Source organism: Hemisphaericaspora subhashii (genome assembly GCF_019202705.1).
Source record: "Hemisphaericaspora subhashii strain CBS 10753 chromosome Unknown scaffold59, whole genome shotgun sequence".
NCBI classification, from domain to species: Eukaryota; Fungi; Ascomycota; class Pichiomycetes; order Serinales; family Debaryomycetaceae; genus Hemisphaericaspora; species Hemisphaericaspora subhashii.
The window spans coordinates 1-16,444 of NW_026057329.1; the positions used below are offsets into that span (position 1 = coordinate 1).

The following is a 16,444-nucleotide window of genomic DNA, read 5'->3' on the forward strand; positions in this document are numbered from 1 at the left end:
GCCTAAAACCTCATTTCAGAACCATCTTAGAGACTGAGTGTATAAGAATAATTATGAAGACTCTTGGAGGTGTACGATACCCATTTGCGAATGAATATCGTTCTCATAAAACCTGTTCCGCTTCATGAAATATTAAATACCAAACTTAACTATAGATTCAAGGATCCCTATTAATACTATCCAAATACCTATGAACCCTTGAATACAGCTAGATCGTCCGAATTTTTTTCCAAATTTGATAGTGCACTATATCACTTTTTTAGGTTTTAAAGCCTTTTCCGTTGAACAGGCTCAGGTTAAGGAGAAAGATTAGAAATCTTTTGGGCTTTGCCCGCGCAGGTTCGAGTCCTGCAGTTGTCGTTATTTTTTGCTTACTGGTCTTCTTAAACACCTAGCATCATGTTAAGTCAGTTTTAAAGGAGAATTGGCTGTTTTTTTCAATAATAAACACGGTATGTACTCAGGTCGTTAATTATAGGGAAGGAAAAAAGATTTTTGTGGAAATGTTAAAATTTTTTTTTGAAGGTTTCCGGAAATACTAAAAAGTGATTTTAAGAGACAAACGAGAATAAGTAGTTTAGGAAGAATGCTGGTTTTGTTTGTGCCGTTGAAATAATACAATTAATGACTATTTCATTTCAGTTTATTACGTGAGTGCTTTTGTTCAATGCCTCAATGTAGTGATAGTAGGTGGATCTAATAAGTAGCTAATATTCGAAGGTAATAAGTAGTTGAAGCTGTAGGTGAAAAACATACTGAATGTATTTCAAATGTACACTTGCCGGAACGGACACTGCGACGATTTTGTACCTTCTTGAAGAAGTATTTATATCCTGTTAAGAAGGGTATTTCCTCAAATGCTTACAGTGTACGACATTTTTTGCAGCCAGAAAAAGCGCAATTGTTTTATATGCAAAGCAATTTGCCACAAGTTTAAACTACACATGTAGTAGTTCCACAAACACGGTATAGACCATGCATAATCTAAACTATCGGATCGACTTCATCTGGAGGACTTAACTTGCGGATTTTCGTCAAGTTGGTGGAGGGACTTCGTGACGTGCATAATTCCGTCACTGAGAGGAGGGCCCCTCGCAGATTGACCCCCCCGAGACATGTTGAAGAACAACATATATCCTCTGCTCTTTCATTATCAAATCCGTGGACTCGCCGTTGAATACTACATTAATCACGTCCCTCTATACTACTAAATGAATATATAAGATTATACTAAGCAATCTATAAAATAGTACACAAAATTATAAAATCTAACATTCTAATACATAAATACATCCTCCCTGTGAATACAATAGAAAAGGAAGTTTATTAAGTATATACTAGAGGTGTTAAATAGTGGAGAAAAGTTGCATTCCACATCTCCAACCATAATCAACCCATATTTCGCTCTTGTAAGTGCAACATTCAATCGTCTTTCATCTCTAAGGAACCCAATAGTTCCTTCTTGATTTGATCTTACACATGACATTACAAGGAAATCCTTTTCACGACCTTGGAATGCATCGATTGAAGCAATCATAATTCCGGATATTATATGAATCGTAACTGGTTTAGAATCATTTTTAATATCATCAATATCAACCTCAACTTGAACTTGTTCATTCATGGGATTGATAATATCGTCATCGGCGAGGATTGAGGAGATTAAATCACGTTGACCACTGTAGGGGGTTATGACTCCAATATTCTCTTTCTTAATTCTCTTCTCAATAATTAAGTTCTTTAAGACTTGAAGGAGATAACCGATTTCTCCTGAATTTGTATAAGTATACCCTCTATCTTCACGTAACAAATTACGAACTGATTCTTCCCTGGCTCTACCTTGGGTATCCCAGAAATATACTGGATTTGCGGGGATTCCTTCCATTTTTCTAGCTTCTTCAGTTATACCATCCTTCAATAAACCTCCATAGAATGTAGTTCTAGGAAATTCACTAATGGCGGGATGCATACGATATTGAGTATCCAACATATGGGGTGATTTATAAGAACCATTAAGTAAAACTCTTTCAAATAAAGACAATGATAATCCCGGAATCAATGAAAAACAACTCAATTGTTTTTGATCACCCACAAACACAAACTTATCTACTCCATTCACAGCCAATGGGATCAAAGTGGTAGGTTCGGATGATTGAGTAGCTTCATCCATAATCACAACTGGACATTTTGGTATGGATTTCAATTGTCCAGAACCGGCAACCACGGTAGTTGTGAAGATGACTTTCGCTTGTGCAACCATGGTTCTTGTAACTTCGAATCGTTTGGCAAGGAATTTCTTATATGCTTTCTGACCAATGTTTGGTTGTCCTCTTCTTAAATCATCCAAAACAGCCTGGTAGTGAATTGGCATGGCGTCATATACTTTATGATGTAAACAAATTGGAGCTAATGGATGTGATCTGTCATAGTCTCTTTCCTTTTCGGTCCGGTGCTAAGAGTTTTCTAGAAAGCGTACTCAACCGTTATTGAAAAGTCGTTATATATCAATGGCAATATTTGATGCTGCAACAACCAAGACTGGATAATTATGCAACGAATCCAATAATTGTAAAATAATTTCAAAAATCGTGGAGGTTTTACCAGTACCTGGAGGACCTTGTAGCACGGTAATAGGATTATTCAAAACAGATTGAATAGCAACCTTTTGAGAATCATTCAAGGTATCCCTAGAAAACTTCAAATAATTCTTAAAAATAATCTGCTTCATAGGTTCATTACCCAAAAGCATCTTAATAAAACTCGTATTTTCCAATGTCGCCATCGCATTAAAAACTCTACTAACTGGAACAGATGCCGGCATCACTTTCAAATATTGAGCATGGACACTCTTGGGTAATGGTTGATTATTCCACCCAAACAATTTAATAACCATCTCGATTACATCCTTCTTAGCCCGTCTACCTTTCAGGGTCGAAACTTCTTCAACGGCAGCTATGCGTCCATACCAAGGAATCTCATCATTTAAAATCAAAAATATAGCTTGGCCAACTTGAAATGGGTTCTTTTTCAATTTTTTGAATTTTTCAGAAATAAATCTATCTAAAAGTTGTGGATCCATAGGTACACTTAATTTGAATTGATTATTCCTTTTATCTTGATCTTCATACCATTCAATCATTAAATCTTGTGGCTCGATGATATTCAGTTCGTTGGTTAATTGATCTTCCAAAAATACATTAAAACTCATCTCTCTATAATAGTCGTTCAATGTAGGGTAGCTGAGTTTAGGCTTAGTAGCTGGATGATATTTGGTAATATAATCTGGAAGCACGAGTTCATTGGAATCAGACACGGGTGCAGCATTAGGTGTATTTGGTGCTGGACTTGCTTCTTTGGAGCGTGCATTCTTTGGTGTCTTTGGCTGTGTCTTCTTATTGTCTTTTGGCTTATCGTTGCTTTTAGGAGGCTTCTTGTCTTGTTTAGAGCTATCCTTGGATGATTTCTTCTTGCCATCTTTTTCTCCATCTTTGATTTTTTGATTTTCAGCTTTTGATGTTTGAGCTTTCTTTGCTTTGGGTTTTTGAGTACTCCGCTCTTTGGGTGCTTCATTTACTTTCTGTGTTTGTCCTTCAGCCGGAGTGTTCGTTCCATTCTCTTTAGTCACAAACCCTGGTCAACATAAGAAAAGACTTCCTCGGAACCCTCGAAAACGAAATCGAAATTTCCCGCTGGCCGGTTTCCCTCCAGCTGGCTTTCCTCCTGTGAACTTACCTCTATTTGCTTCCACACTAGGACTCAGTCTTCCACTAGTAGCCGGTGTCAGTCTACCACTATGACCCGGACTCTTCCCGGGTGAAAAACTCTTACCGAATTTTCCTCCTCCACTACCACCACCACTCCCAGGTTTCCCAAACACAGCAGAACCAATAGCTTTCACAGTTGAACCCGATTTGAGTTCAGCCGCAGTTCTTTTACTTTCGAAATAATGCTCTCTTCTAGCTTCTGCATCTTCATCTACCTTCTTTGGCTTGCCACCTCTTCCTTTACCTTTCCCCTTTCCAAATTTCCCTCCCCTTGCTCCTTTTCTTCCTAATTTTCTCTTACCATGATTGCCTGCCTTTTTGGATGCTGCAACTTCTTTGATTCCTAATAATTCGGATAAAAAGATCTCAGAATCTTCACTTATGAACTTAATCAGGGGGTCGAATTGACCTAGACAATCCTTACATGAAACTAATTGTTCCTTTGGGGTGTTTGCCACGAATAAATTTTCATCATTTGAACATTTCATACATTCCAAATCTCGAAGTTTTAGATATTGATCTAATTTCAAAAAGAAAGCTCCATTTGAAAGATTATACGTCGCAGTAGGTGGTTCTGTATCCTTAGCTAGACATGCGGTACATAGTAAGGACATGTCTGTTAGACCATATCTAAGGATGGATAGTTGATGAATATTTGTGTCTGAACATTCTTCACATTCTAGGGATTCATCAGTTTCTGTTATTTTTGCGGATTTGTGTCTGGTGGATGATAAATGCTTTAGTATTTCTGCTTTATCGAATTGCAACGAACATGTTCCACATGTGAAGTCTTTTGAAGGTTCTGTCATTTAGAGATTGAAAAACAGATAAGAGATGCACATGGTCATCTCGAATGAGATTGAAATAATAATTTTTTTTTCAGTCCTAGATTGGCGAGCCGTTGAGCCAAGACAGAGAGAGATAGAGACTGGAAGGAATGTGGTCTACCAAATCAAAAACAAATGTATTACTAATTATGAAAGAGGTCTAACAATCTATACTAAAACAATACAAAGCATTCTTCTCAATGTAAATCAACACTACCTAAAGTTATCCATTCATTAACGTTCCCTTCACACAATACCAATTTTAAAACACCACCATCCCAACCAAGATTGACCCCTTCCGTCTCCAATTCTTCACTTGAAACATTCAAATAATCTTGTATTCTAGTCTTGATAGTCATCCATAATGCATTATCAATTGGATGCATGTCGCTGTATACTAATGATAAATGAGGATCAAATTCGGTTTGGGACCATTCGGCAGCTTTTTCGGTTGCCATTTGTTGAATTAACGTGGTATCGAACTCTTTTACCGCTGTCGGGGGTGGAGATGTTCCACCCTTATGCTTGGAAGGTTTCCTTTTGACAGTTTTGCCTTCATCATTTTTAGTATATAGATGAGGATTTTGTCTAATATTCTCTTCTTCAATATCTGTGGGTACTATAACGAATAATTCACGAATAATTCTAGCCAATGAAACCAAATTAGGATCCTTTTCAACTTGAAAATAAAGCTTCTTAAAGAATTTCCGTTGTGATTTTATTTTCCCCAAACTAACTAATTGTTTATGATTATTTGGTAAAGAATTGAGAGCAGTTGCACTTGCTGACAATATTCTATCAACTGTTTCTCTTGTATTTGATTGATCGTCTAGATCTATAACAATGTTACTGGTGATGGTAATATGAGGTTCAAATTTAGGTGGTTGACCCGGAAATAATGTATTTAATGAACTCATCAATGTGGTTAATTTATCATAGAGTTGAGTATTTGTCCGAGGACATAACCATAATGCAACACCTATATCACTCAGTGGCTGTTCATTAGTAATTGATACCGACGCTCGTCTCTTGAATAAATTGAACATACCCATTGCCCTTCTTCTTCACGTAGTAACAATTTGTTTATCTTTTTTTGTTTTAAAGAGGGGGCAGTCAGAAAAAAACGGGGCAGTACCCTGAAAATCCGTTTGAACCAAGAAGTTTAGTTCGACCTAAAATTTAGTACGGGAATAAGTTAAAGATGATGCCCTCTTAATCTTGCCATGATGCTCTTGGGTTACCTTATACTTGTAACTCATGTCGTTTATAATTGTCTATAAAATTCTATAACACCTTTACTTTTCTAATACTTAGCAGTAAGATAATCAACCCCTTCAACTGCTGCATTGTCAACAAACCAGTTGACTTGAACCCCAGTATCAATTTCATTAACCAATTTAGATGGTAATTGACTCTTTTTATCATTAAAGATTTCCTTTAAAGTTATAGCTTTTCCAGCACCTTCAGCAACAAATGCAATAGAAGTTGCGTTTTCTAATACTGGGAAAGTAAATGTAATTCTTCTTGGTGGGAGTTTTGGAGAATCATTAATATACGCAATTAATTCAGATCTTTCTTGTAATAATTTATGGCCCGCGAATAATGAACAAGTATGACCATCTGGACCACATCCTAATAAGATAACATCAAATTTACCATCAGTTGGTAATTTAGATGCATAATCTTTAGCTATTTGAATATCCTTGGAGATATCAACATTTTCATCCAATTGTCCATCTTTACCAGTTAATAAAGATTCATCAATAACATTTAATCTTGGCTTTCCAACTTCACTTGGTAAATGGTTCAATACTAATTCATTAAATAAACCAAAATTAGAATCAGCATGATTTAACGGCACCAATCTTTCATCACTGAAATAAACATCCCATTGCTCCCATTTAACGCTTGAAGCAACTTCTTTATTATCTATTAATGCTTTCTTTAATACTTTACCCAATGATCCACCAGATAACGCAATCTTGAAAGATCCATTGGCTGCAATTGCTTGATTTTGATGTTCAATGATATATTTACCAACTGCATTGGCAACATCTATAGATTCAGGATAGGCATATACTTTGGCTGGCATGTTTCTTCTATAAAGTGGTATTGCTTCTTCTATTACTACTTCTATTAAAAAGAAAGTGTTATCTTTTTCAATCTCGTAATTTTACAAGATGTCTCTGATTATTATTTTTTTTTCAAGAAAACCCAACGGCTTTTATTCACATCAGCAAAGGAAAAAGAAATAAAAAAAAAATAGAAAATCCGACCGGAATTACCTTCCTGCCTTTTGTTACAAATAAAGAGTGTCTACTACACCGGGGTAGATTTATACATTTTATAAATTACATAACCTATTCAACCTACTCTAAGTAATGAGAATATTCAGCACTATCTTTAATCTTATTATTAAAGAATTTCTCCAACTTATTTGCATTCTTATAATAAGTTGTAGTTTCACTATTATATGCCCGACAATTCTTAAAAATCAATTTTGCATCATATAAAAATTGATCAAAAGATTCATATTTATCATTTTCAAGTTTCAGTTCCATAGTAGATAAATCCATTGGCTCTTTAATAACCTCATAATAATCTTGTACTTCTTCTCGATTCACAGGTACTGCAAATGGCCAAGCTGATGGATGATTCTGCATTTCGGAAAATAAAGTAACCATGAAATTATAATGTGGACCTCGTTTAGGTTTTTGAGCAAGTTTATCCATTTCTTCCAGCCATCCTGCCTCTATCAATCCGGGAATATCTTTAGGATCTAGTGTTACATTCTTATTGGTTTTGAAAACTTGTAATCCTGGTCTGACTACATTTGATTTACTTCTCAGTCTAATCTTTCTTTCAATGGCTGCTCTTTGTAATAATAAGATCTTACCCAGATCTAGATATCTCAATATAGATGGAAGCATTGAACATTGCATTAGAGTACCACCTTCATAATCCTTGATATAACCCATCCAGACAGATTTATCTAATGTGACCTCTTTGGTGAATCCTTGTTTTTTGAAATATCCAATGGCATAATTATCAGCATAAGTTAAGAAATATTTGATTGGAGAAGTAGCACGAACATAATCTTTTAAATGATTCATTAAATGAGCACCATATCCTCGGACTTGTTCAGTTGAAGAAATGGCACAAAATACAATTTCGGCAAATTCTCGATTATTAAATGGTCGATAAGTTATTCCTCCAACAACTGTTAATGGTTTCCTTATAACTGCCATTGATAAATGTGATCTATCATATACTAATCGTGAAATATATTCTCGAGGCATCTTGGGTAATTGTTTTTGAAAAATATTCTTTAATCCTGTTAGTACGATTAAACTTTCTCTTGTATTGTCGTTGTTGACTACTCGGAACTCTATCCTGCCGTCTTTTTCTTCAATTACTGAAGGTCTTTCTTTGAATGTATACACCTCTCCATCAAAATTAAATGTCGTTGTTCGTTTTCGTTCTTCTTCAGCTTCGTCATCATCATCCTCTTCTTCTTCTTCTTCGTCTTCCTCCTCTTCATCCTCCTCGTCTTCATTTTCATTTTCATCTTCGTCTCCTTCCTCCTGTTTGCCATTTTCATCTTTTCCGTTCTTCTTTTCTTCTTCTTTGATCTCTATTGATATATCCCCGTCTTCTTCTCCATCTTTGTTATTCTCCTCCACTTCATCATCATTATAGTCCTCATCATCCTTAGATTCCAATTTAACTTTCTTATTCAATGGAGTTTCGTCCTCTTCATCGTCCGATTTCACAGTTGCATGTCTTTTCTTCCCTGCCATTTGATTGATTGCTATTGCTTAATACTTGTAGTTCTGTTTACATTAATGTCAACTCGTTCTCCAAATGATTTGAAATTTTCTGACAACAAAAACCGGAAATGGAAAATATCACGTGACAAGAAATAAGTTCCGAGCAGATGAGAAAGAGAGAGATGGAATTTTAATTTTTTTTTTTGCAAATTTACGTTTTTACTAATCAACTTGCCATTTACATTTATAACTTATAGAGTTTAATAAGAATCATGTCTAATTATACTCATATTGACCATTCTCATGACCAACAAGGTCCAGTTGCCACTGTGTTATGTTGTAACTGTGGTGTTCCTATGGATGGATCCCAAGGGTTAGTAATGTGTTATGATTGTATAAAATTAACCGTTGATATAACAGAAGGTATTCCCCGTGAAGCTAATGTATCATTCTGCAGAAACTGTGAAAGATTCTTACAACCACCAGGACAATGGATTCGTGCTGAATTAGAATCTCGTGAACTTTTAGCATTGTGTCTTAGAAGATTAAAAGGGTTGAATAAAGTTCGTTTAGTCGATGCTTCTTTCATATGGACCGAACCCCATTCTCGTCGTATTAGAGTCAAGTTGACAGTTCAGGGGGAAGCTATGGCAAATACGATTGTTCAACAGACTTTCGAAGTTGAATATGTTGTTGTAGCTATGCAATGTGCTGATTGTGCTAAATCATATACTACCAATACTTGGAGAGCTACTGTTCAAATAAGGCAAAAGGTTCCACATAAGAGAACTTTCTTATATTTAGAACAATTGATCTTGAAACATAATGCTCATATTGATACTATTTCTATTCAAGAAGCTAAAGATGGGCTAGATTTCTTTTATTCTCAAAAGAATCATGCTGCTAAAATGTTGGATTTCTTAAGTTCAGTAGCACCAGTTAAGGGCAAAAGATCAGAAGAATTAGTTAGTACTGATATTCATTCCGGGTCATCCCAATATAAGTTTTCTTATTCGGTTGAAATTGCTCCTATTTGTCGTGATGATTTGGTTGTTTTACCTAAAAAACTTGCTCATTCCTTGGGAAATATTCCTCGATTAGTCCTTTGTTCCAAAATCTCAAATTCACTTCAATTTATAGATCCAAATACATTACAAGTTGCCGATTTATCTGCTCAGCTTTATTGGAGAACCCCATTCCCTTCATTATTGGATGCTACTCAATTAGTTGAATTTATTGTGTTGGATGTTGAACCAACTGGTGATATTAGGGGAAAACATGTATTAGCTGATATAGAAGTATGTCGTGCTTGTGATATGGGAGTAAATGATCATTCATTTTATGTTAGAACTCATTTAGGTGGGATTTTACATCCTGGTGATTCATGTATGGGATATTATTTATCAAATACTAATTTTAATTCTGATTTATGGGATACTTTAGATACTGATAATATTTCAGAAGTTGTAATTGTTAAGAAACATTATGCAAGAAAATCAAAGAAGGGTAAATATAGAAAATGGAAATTAAAGAGAATGGCTAAAGAACGTAGTGATATTGTGGCCAATGACGATTCTAGACAAGCTAGACAAGAACAAGAACGTGCTGAAAGAGATTATGAATTGTTCTTGCAAGAATTAGAAGAAGATGAAGAATTAAGACAAACTATTAACTTGTATAAAGCAGGCGATTTACCTCCTATTAAACATGCTGATACTGATGAGGTTGATGAAGAAGAAGATGCGCCAGAAATTGGTATTGATGAATTATTGGATGAATTGGATGATATGACTTTGGAAGATACTCCAATGCAAGAAGATGAATAAGCGTAAGCATAAGCATACACAAGTACTGTATATTAGTTTCCCTCTTTTCTTAGTATAGTTTTACAATTGACTTTTAATACTATGGACTCACGTAACAAAGTGCAGTTGGTGCGAATTGGTGCGAAATTTATTAAACTGCGAGGCAAGAAACAAATTTCCCCCACGAGCTCTTTAGCCCATCTATACCTTCTGTACACCAAATTAGTAATGAACAGTAACACTACAACCACAGGCTCTAAGCCTAAATATGCAATGACTCAATCATTCATAGAGTCATCTTTCTTTATCAAATTATCTCAATTGAAATTGGATACGTATAAATTAGATTCAACCAGTCATGAAATCTGGGGATTTGTACCACATCCACAAAAATTAAATAAATTCAATGATGTGCCTATCCTAAGTCTTGATCAAGACAGTTTTAGTAATGAAGAAAGAGTTGAAGATAGGAGTAAGGTCTACATAAAGGGTGAGATATATAATGTGAACACGATTGAAGAATTTAAGACTATTGATAAGCAGAAATTATTAACTGATTGGGGGATGGCGATTAGAGAGAAATTGATTAGTGAGGATAATAGGTTGGATGTTCAATTGTTTAATAGGTTTCATATTTTGAGTTTTTCAGATTTGAAGATATATAAGTTTTATTATTCCCACCGCATAGGACATAACTTATCATTAACCCTTAATGAACTTGTCTTACTACCTCTAGCTAAAGATATTGAAGAAGTCATAAGTAAGAAGTTAAATGAAAGAAATGGGTTTCAGCAATTGTATCAGTTGGTAGATAATAAACTCGAGGAATCAATATCGTTGCAACAAGGTGGTAATACCTTTATATTCTTTGATAGTTGCACCAATAAAGATAAGAAAGCTACAATCCAATTAAAGAACTACTTATATTATTTGGCCTATAAAGGATTTACAAACATCGAATTAATAATATATCGTAAAGATGGGTCTTCCTTTTCTCAAAAACTCCAACTCCAGGACTTTTCAAAAGACACTCCTCCCAAAATAATTGGTTGGGAAAGAACCAGTCAAGGCAAACTAGGCCCCAAAGTAGCCGACTTAGCTTCCTTAATCGATCCTCACAAATTAGCAGAACAAGCAACCGAATTAAATCTCAAACTCATGAAATGGAGAATTGCCCCCGATTTAAACCTTGATATCATAAAGGAACAAAAAGTGTTACTTCTTGGTGCTGGGACTTTGGGATGTTATGTAGCCAGATCCTTAATGGGGTGGGGTGTACATCATATCACATTTGTGGATAGTGGACGAGTATCATATTCCAATCCAGTTAGACAACCTTTGTTTACGTTTAATGATTGCTTTAGTGATAATGGATTAGGTCAATATAAAGCTATTCAAGCAGCTGAAGCACTTAAAGAAATATATCCTAATGTTAATTCCCAGGGGGTTAATTTGGATGTTCCCATGATTGGACATCCAGTGACTGATGAAAAGAAACAAAGGGCTGATTTTGAGAAATTGGTTAATCTCTTTGAAGAACATGATGTTGTGTTTCTATTAATGGATTCTCGTGAATCTAGATGGTTGCCTACCGTGTTGGGTAATGCGACGAATAAGATAGTGATCAATGCCGCATTAGGATTTGATAGTTATTTAGTCATGAGACATGGTAGTCCAAAACAAAAGGAAGATGAAAGATTAGGTTGTTATTATTGTAATGATGTAGTTGCTCCAAGTGATAGTTTAACCGATAGAACATTAGATCAAATGTGTACCGTGACAAGACCAGGTGGATCAATAATTGCATCTGCATTGGCTGTTGAATTATTAGTATCGATTTTGCAACATCCAAATAAACAATTAGCTACACAAACAGATAAATCTAAATTAGGGAGCATACCTCATCAAATACGAGGATTCTTACATGGATATCAGCAAACTAATTTACATACTCCTAACTATAAATATTGTTCTGGTTGTTCGGATGGAGTATTGGAACAATTTAAAGAAAAAGGATGGACATTTATTAAGAATTGTCTTAATGATTCTGGTTATTTGGAAGATGTATGTGGATTACGTAAAATACAAGAAGAAGCAGAATTGGCTACTGAAAAGTTATTACAAGAATTAAGCTTAGATGAAGATGATGAAGAATGGATTAGCTGAGTGGGCTGGGCCGGTATAGACTTGGTGGTTGGGTACTCCTGGTCAAAGAGTGTGCGACTTGGGGGTTCAGCAGAAAAAAGATTTTTTTGAAGTGTTTTCTGAAATGCGCGTTTTTCCTGACCTCCATTTTGATGAAAGAAAATAAATAAACAAACAACTTCTTCTTCTTCTTCTTTCATAGTAAAATATAAATACAATATTGTAACAGTAAAAACATAGACTAGCATGTCAAACATATTACACCACCACGTGAATGGTGGAGTAGGTGGAGATGGTTCCCCACGACATCAGGAATCATCAACACTACATCAACAACAACAACAACATCAATTGGCGCTGCCAATAGTGATCACCATGATTGATGATGATATTAATGACGCCAGGGCAGATACTAAAGAGAATTTGTTAACCCCATATGTTATTCAATTCATAAAACGTCCTCCAAAGAGACTGGCCCCATTGTCGCTGCATATTACTGATTTACGAGTTCAAGAAGGATTGATTATTAAGGATTTGACATTTGTATTGATTGGTTTAGAAGGATTATATATTAAATATGGTCAGCATTATGATCCCAATGTATTGGATTCATTAATTCATGGAATGGATTTCAAGGTGGCTAAAAACTTTGATGTTAGTTTAAAAATGATAACTAAAGAGATTTATAAATTAGGCAAATATTATTCTGGTTTAATGTCATTTATTGAAAATTATAATACTGAAAAATATGGGAAAGTTGTTCAAAAGTTTTGTCAATATGTATTTGAATTCCTTCAATATTATAAGAGTGTCATATTAGATATTGAACATGAATTAAATTACAATTCAAGCTTTAATTTAAGTACCCTTGGCAACTTATTGCATCAAAAAGTGTCTAATAAACTTAGACATCTCTATCAAATAGCCATTGAAATCCATGGAATATCACAAGAAAGGGCTAATATGAGTGAAGATCATTATAGAATGGAACAATTACGATCTCAAGATAGTTCCAAAAATTCAAAAGTAATGATTAATTTGAATCCCAGGAAATTCAAATGTTGTAAAGGAGGATTAGCATTACAACTTATCCAAAAAAGAATATCATATTATAAAGGAGATCATATATCGTCGGATTTTCTAAGAAATCTATTTGATATAGTTAGTCAAGGATATGTGAAGATGTTAAATCAATGGTTGATTGAAGGAGTAATTGATGATCCATTTAATGAATTTTTGATTCAAGAGAAAGTATCACCTAGTTCACTTACAATGTTTGGACCTAAGAGTGAATATTATTGGAAAGAATTATTCTTACTTAATGTGGATGGATTATTAGATCAATTTTCAAATCCTCAGATCCAATCGAAAATACTAAATACTGGGAAATATCTAAGCATATTCAAATCATGTACTGGATTAGATAATTTTAAACGATTAAGAGAGAAATTTCAACCGATAACATCATTAAATTCTCCTGATTTAGAAGTTAGAATTGATGAATTTTACAAAAGAGCCAATAAAATGTTTATGAAATTATTATTCCAAGGATATAATTTCAAACGATTAATTAAAAATTATCAACTGATATTCTTGTTAGATAATTCTTATCAAATTGATAATTTCCTCCAAGTTTCCTTTCATGAATTAAAACGAGATAAATTAAAAATATCAATTTCTCGATTATTAGCCCATTATAATGATTTATTTAAACCTAATAAAAATAACCGAGTGGGGACAATACCGACAATCGAAGATATCCTAAGAGAAAAACAAGTCTTTTCCATCCATCGAGAATCCTTCTATAAAGTAGCTGAACGCGTCTTGGTTGCAGATGAATATAAACTCCCATATGATCAAAATGGCACGCACCCACTGACCACATCCCTATTGCAACAACAACAAAAGAGTACAGCTCCAGATCTGGCACTGTCAGTAGAATCTCGGGCGCAATCCTCCACCAAAGAAGATCAAACCGATAATATGTCCGTAATGAGTGTCGGACTTAGTATTGATCTACCATTCCCGTTAAGTTTCATCGTGAGAAAGGAATTATCATATCGATATGAAATCATGTTTAAATTATTAATAAATATGAAATTTTTGGGCAAGATTAATGATTCAGTAGCTAAAGATTTGAATTATTCTAATATTTGGAAATATAAAGGATTTGACGCCAATATTAAGAAATTGATTTTAAGATATAGAACATTACATGCTCGGGTACGAAATTTCATTAATGAGATTCAAAGTTATATAAATTATGATGTTATTGAGATGCATTTTGGAGAAATTCGGACATTATTGGATGAGATTGAAAAAGTTGTGTTGATGAGTGAGTTGGGGTCAGATATAAGTCTTGAAGAACAGGTTTTTAATGGTGGGAGTTTATTTGGAGGTGGGGGGTCAATCACAAATTCGATTTTTGATACTCGAATATTGGATAAATTGAATAATACAACTAATCAAACTCCAGCAAAAACCCTTATACTTAATAATTTATAACTCTTAAACTAAGACTTTAATCTTCCTATAAATTCTACGATATTGGATGCTTCTTTTGTCACTAAACAACAATTATTAAATGAATTAAAACAAATGATGGATTTTGTCATATATTTCAATTCTCATCTTCTTAAAATAAGAAAGATTTTAATCTTATGTAATGAAGAATTATATTCTCAATATGTTAAAGAGTTCCCTAATGCATTTGCTGATAAACCAATGGATCCTGAACTGATTGAAAAGAGATTGGAGACTTTGAATAAGAATTCTTACTATTGGTATGAATATTTTGGAAATTGTTTGGCTAGTTTTTTGGATACTATAAGAATCTACGGTGGAACTAAACATCGAGAATTACTTATTTTGAGTAATAGATTAGAACAAAGTTATCCTGAATAGACGTGCTACATATATAATATGTTTTAGTATTTATTTATTTTGTATGTAATATAATTTGTACCCCTAACTAACTAATCACAGTATCTTCTTCTGTTAATTGTTCATTTAAAGCTTTAATAATTGCATCAGTTTTTTCATCACTATAAATCTGGAATCCACCATCAGTAGTCACACTTGCCAATTGAGCATTCTTACAATCCAACTTCTCTTCCATAACTTGTTTCAAAATCTTCAAAGCCAATATTTCCGCTTCTTGTAAAGTCAATGATTTATGATATTCATTATTTAATTCCGCTTGAGCCGCTTCCGAACCGGATCCAATTGCCTTTGCATCATATCTATAGAAAGTCCCAGAAGGTTCCGCATGATACAATTGGGGCCCCTTATCCCCATCAACACCCGCAATCAAAAGCGCCACCCCAAATGGTCTCGACATCAATCTCTTCTCCCCTCCAGCCCCTTCACCAAACCTCAATGCCAAATCACAAACACTCTGGGTCAAACTCTCAACCCGAATATCTTCATCATAGTATAAATTATGAGTCAATGAAGACACACGAGCATGATCAATCATCGACCTCGCATCGGCAGTTAATCCTGACATGGCACATCCGATATGATGATCAATTTCAATGATTTTTTCAATTGATGAAGCTTCTAAAAGGGAAGAAGTGACTCTTTTTTCAACTCCTAATATCACTCCTTGACTGGTTGAGATCCCGATGGCGGTGGAGCCGAGTTTGATTGCTTCGAGGGAGTATTCGACTTGGAATAATCTTCCTTCTGGTGAGAAGGTGGATACACCACGATCATATTCACTTCTTGTTAAAAACATTCTAGTATTTCAATATTATTATTACAATTGGGTTATGTATATATGTGTGATTGGGCGGGTGTAATCTATCACGTGTTTATTTACTTCTTAATTGAATTGGTAATTCAATTGATGATGATGGAATTGAAGAGTTTCAATTTTTGGTGGCGGTTTTTCAATTTTGTTGCCAAACAGAAAAGTGAAAAAAAATTGGGAGCTATGGAGACATTGTACGACATTTATAAAATGTCGTACGAACATCAGTATCGATAGAGACAGTGATAGCCCATTGGCATCTACAACTAATTTTGATAAATAGGATTCTTTATAATTTTAAATAATGTGATAAAAATCTAAAAAGGATTTATATGTAAAGCACAAGAACAAGAAAAGAAAATAGAAAGGAATGAAAATG

The 16,444-nt window shown here is 34.4% G+C and overlaps 9 protein-coding genes across 9 annotated transcripts; 4 read left to right on the forward strand and 5 right to left on the reverse strand. All coding sequences in view use genetic code 12, as the record gives it.

Annotated features, from left to right (window-relative positions):
* Positions 1 to 4,573, reverse strand: J8A68_003824 (RNA helicase; the record flags this gene model as incomplete). The annotated part of the gene is made up of 3 exons (XM_049407719.1): positions 1,376 to 2,452; positions 2,534 to 3,630; positions 3,733 to 4,573. Coding segments are annotated over 3 exons (3,015 nt in total), but the record flags the coding sequence as incomplete, so codon positions are not given.
* Positions 4,574 to 4,788: 215 nt separating this feature from the next.
* On the reverse strand, positions 4,789 to 5,643 carry J8A68_003825 (2',3'-cyclic-nucleotide 3'-phosphodiesterase; the record flags this gene model as incomplete). Its single annotated transcript, XM_049407721.1, has 1 exon — positions 4,789 to 5,643. One exon carries the CDS (start codon positions 5,641 to 5,643, stop codon positions 4,789 to 4,791), a length of 855 nt encoding a protein of 284 aa, XP_049262850.1.
* Positions 5,644 to 5,894: 251 nt separating this feature from the next.
* Positions 5,895 to 6,683, reverse strand: SOL3 (6-phosphogluconolactonase; the record flags this gene model as incomplete). The annotated part of the gene is made up of 1 exon (XM_049407722.1): positions 5,895 to 6,683. The coding sequence occupies one exon, from the start codon at positions 6,681 to 6,683 to the stop codon at positions 5,895 to 5,897; it is 789 nt and encodes a 262-aa protein (XP_049262851.1).
* Positions 6,684 to 6,960: 277 nt separating this feature from the next.
* GCN5 (histone acetyltransferase) lies at positions 6,961 to 8,391 on the reverse strand (the record flags this gene model as incomplete). Its single annotated transcript, XM_049407723.1, has 1 exon — positions 6,961 to 8,391. The coding sequence occupies one exon, from the start codon at positions 8,389 to 8,391 to the stop codon at positions 6,961 to 6,963; it is 1,431 nt and encodes a 476-aa protein (XP_049262852.1).
* A 242-nt stretch (positions 8,392 to 8,633) lies between these two features.
* Positions 8,634 to 10,187, forward strand: NMD3 (ribosome-binding protein; the record flags this gene model as incomplete). Its single annotated transcript, XM_049407724.1, has 1 exon — positions 8,634 to 10,187. One exon carries the CDS (start codon positions 8,634 to 8,636, stop codon positions 10,185 to 10,187), a length of 1,554 nt encoding a protein of 517 aa, XP_049262853.1.
* A 207-nt stretch (positions 10,188 to 10,394) lies between these two features.
* Positions 10,395 to 12,332, forward strand: APG7 (Apg7p; the record flags this gene model as incomplete). Its single annotated transcript, XM_049407725.1, has 1 exon — positions 10,395 to 12,332. One exon carries the CDS (start codon positions 10,395 to 10,397, stop codon positions 12,330 to 12,332), a length of 1,938 nt encoding a protein of 645 aa, XP_049262854.1.
* A 225-nt stretch (positions 12,333 to 12,557) lies between these two features.
* J8A68_003830 (uncharacterized protein) lies at positions 12,558 to 14,816 on the forward strand (the record flags this gene model as incomplete). The annotated part of the gene is made up of 1 exon (XM_049407726.1): positions 12,558 to 14,816. One exon carries the CDS (start codon positions 12,558 to 12,560, stop codon positions 14,814 to 14,816), a length of 2,259 nt encoding a protein of 752 aa, XP_049262855.1.
* Positions 14,817 to 14,909: 93 nt separating this feature from the next.
* J8A68_003831 (uncharacterized protein) lies at positions 14,910 to 15,215 on the forward strand (the record flags this gene model as incomplete). The annotated part of the gene is made up of 1 exon (XM_049407727.1): positions 14,910 to 15,215. One exon carries the CDS (start codon positions 14,910 to 14,912, stop codon positions 15,213 to 15,215), a length of 306 nt encoding a protein of 101 aa, XP_049262856.1.
* A 67-nt stretch (positions 15,216 to 15,282) lies between these two features.
* Positions 15,283 to 16,050, reverse strand: PUP2 (proteasome core particle subunit alpha 5; the record flags this gene model as incomplete). The annotated part of the gene is made up of 1 exon (XM_049407728.1): positions 15,283 to 16,050. The coding sequence occupies one exon, from the start codon at positions 16,048 to 16,050 to the stop codon at positions 15,283 to 15,285; it is 768 nt and encodes a 255-aa protein (XP_049262857.1).
* Positions 16,051 to 16,444: the final 394 nt, after the last annotated feature.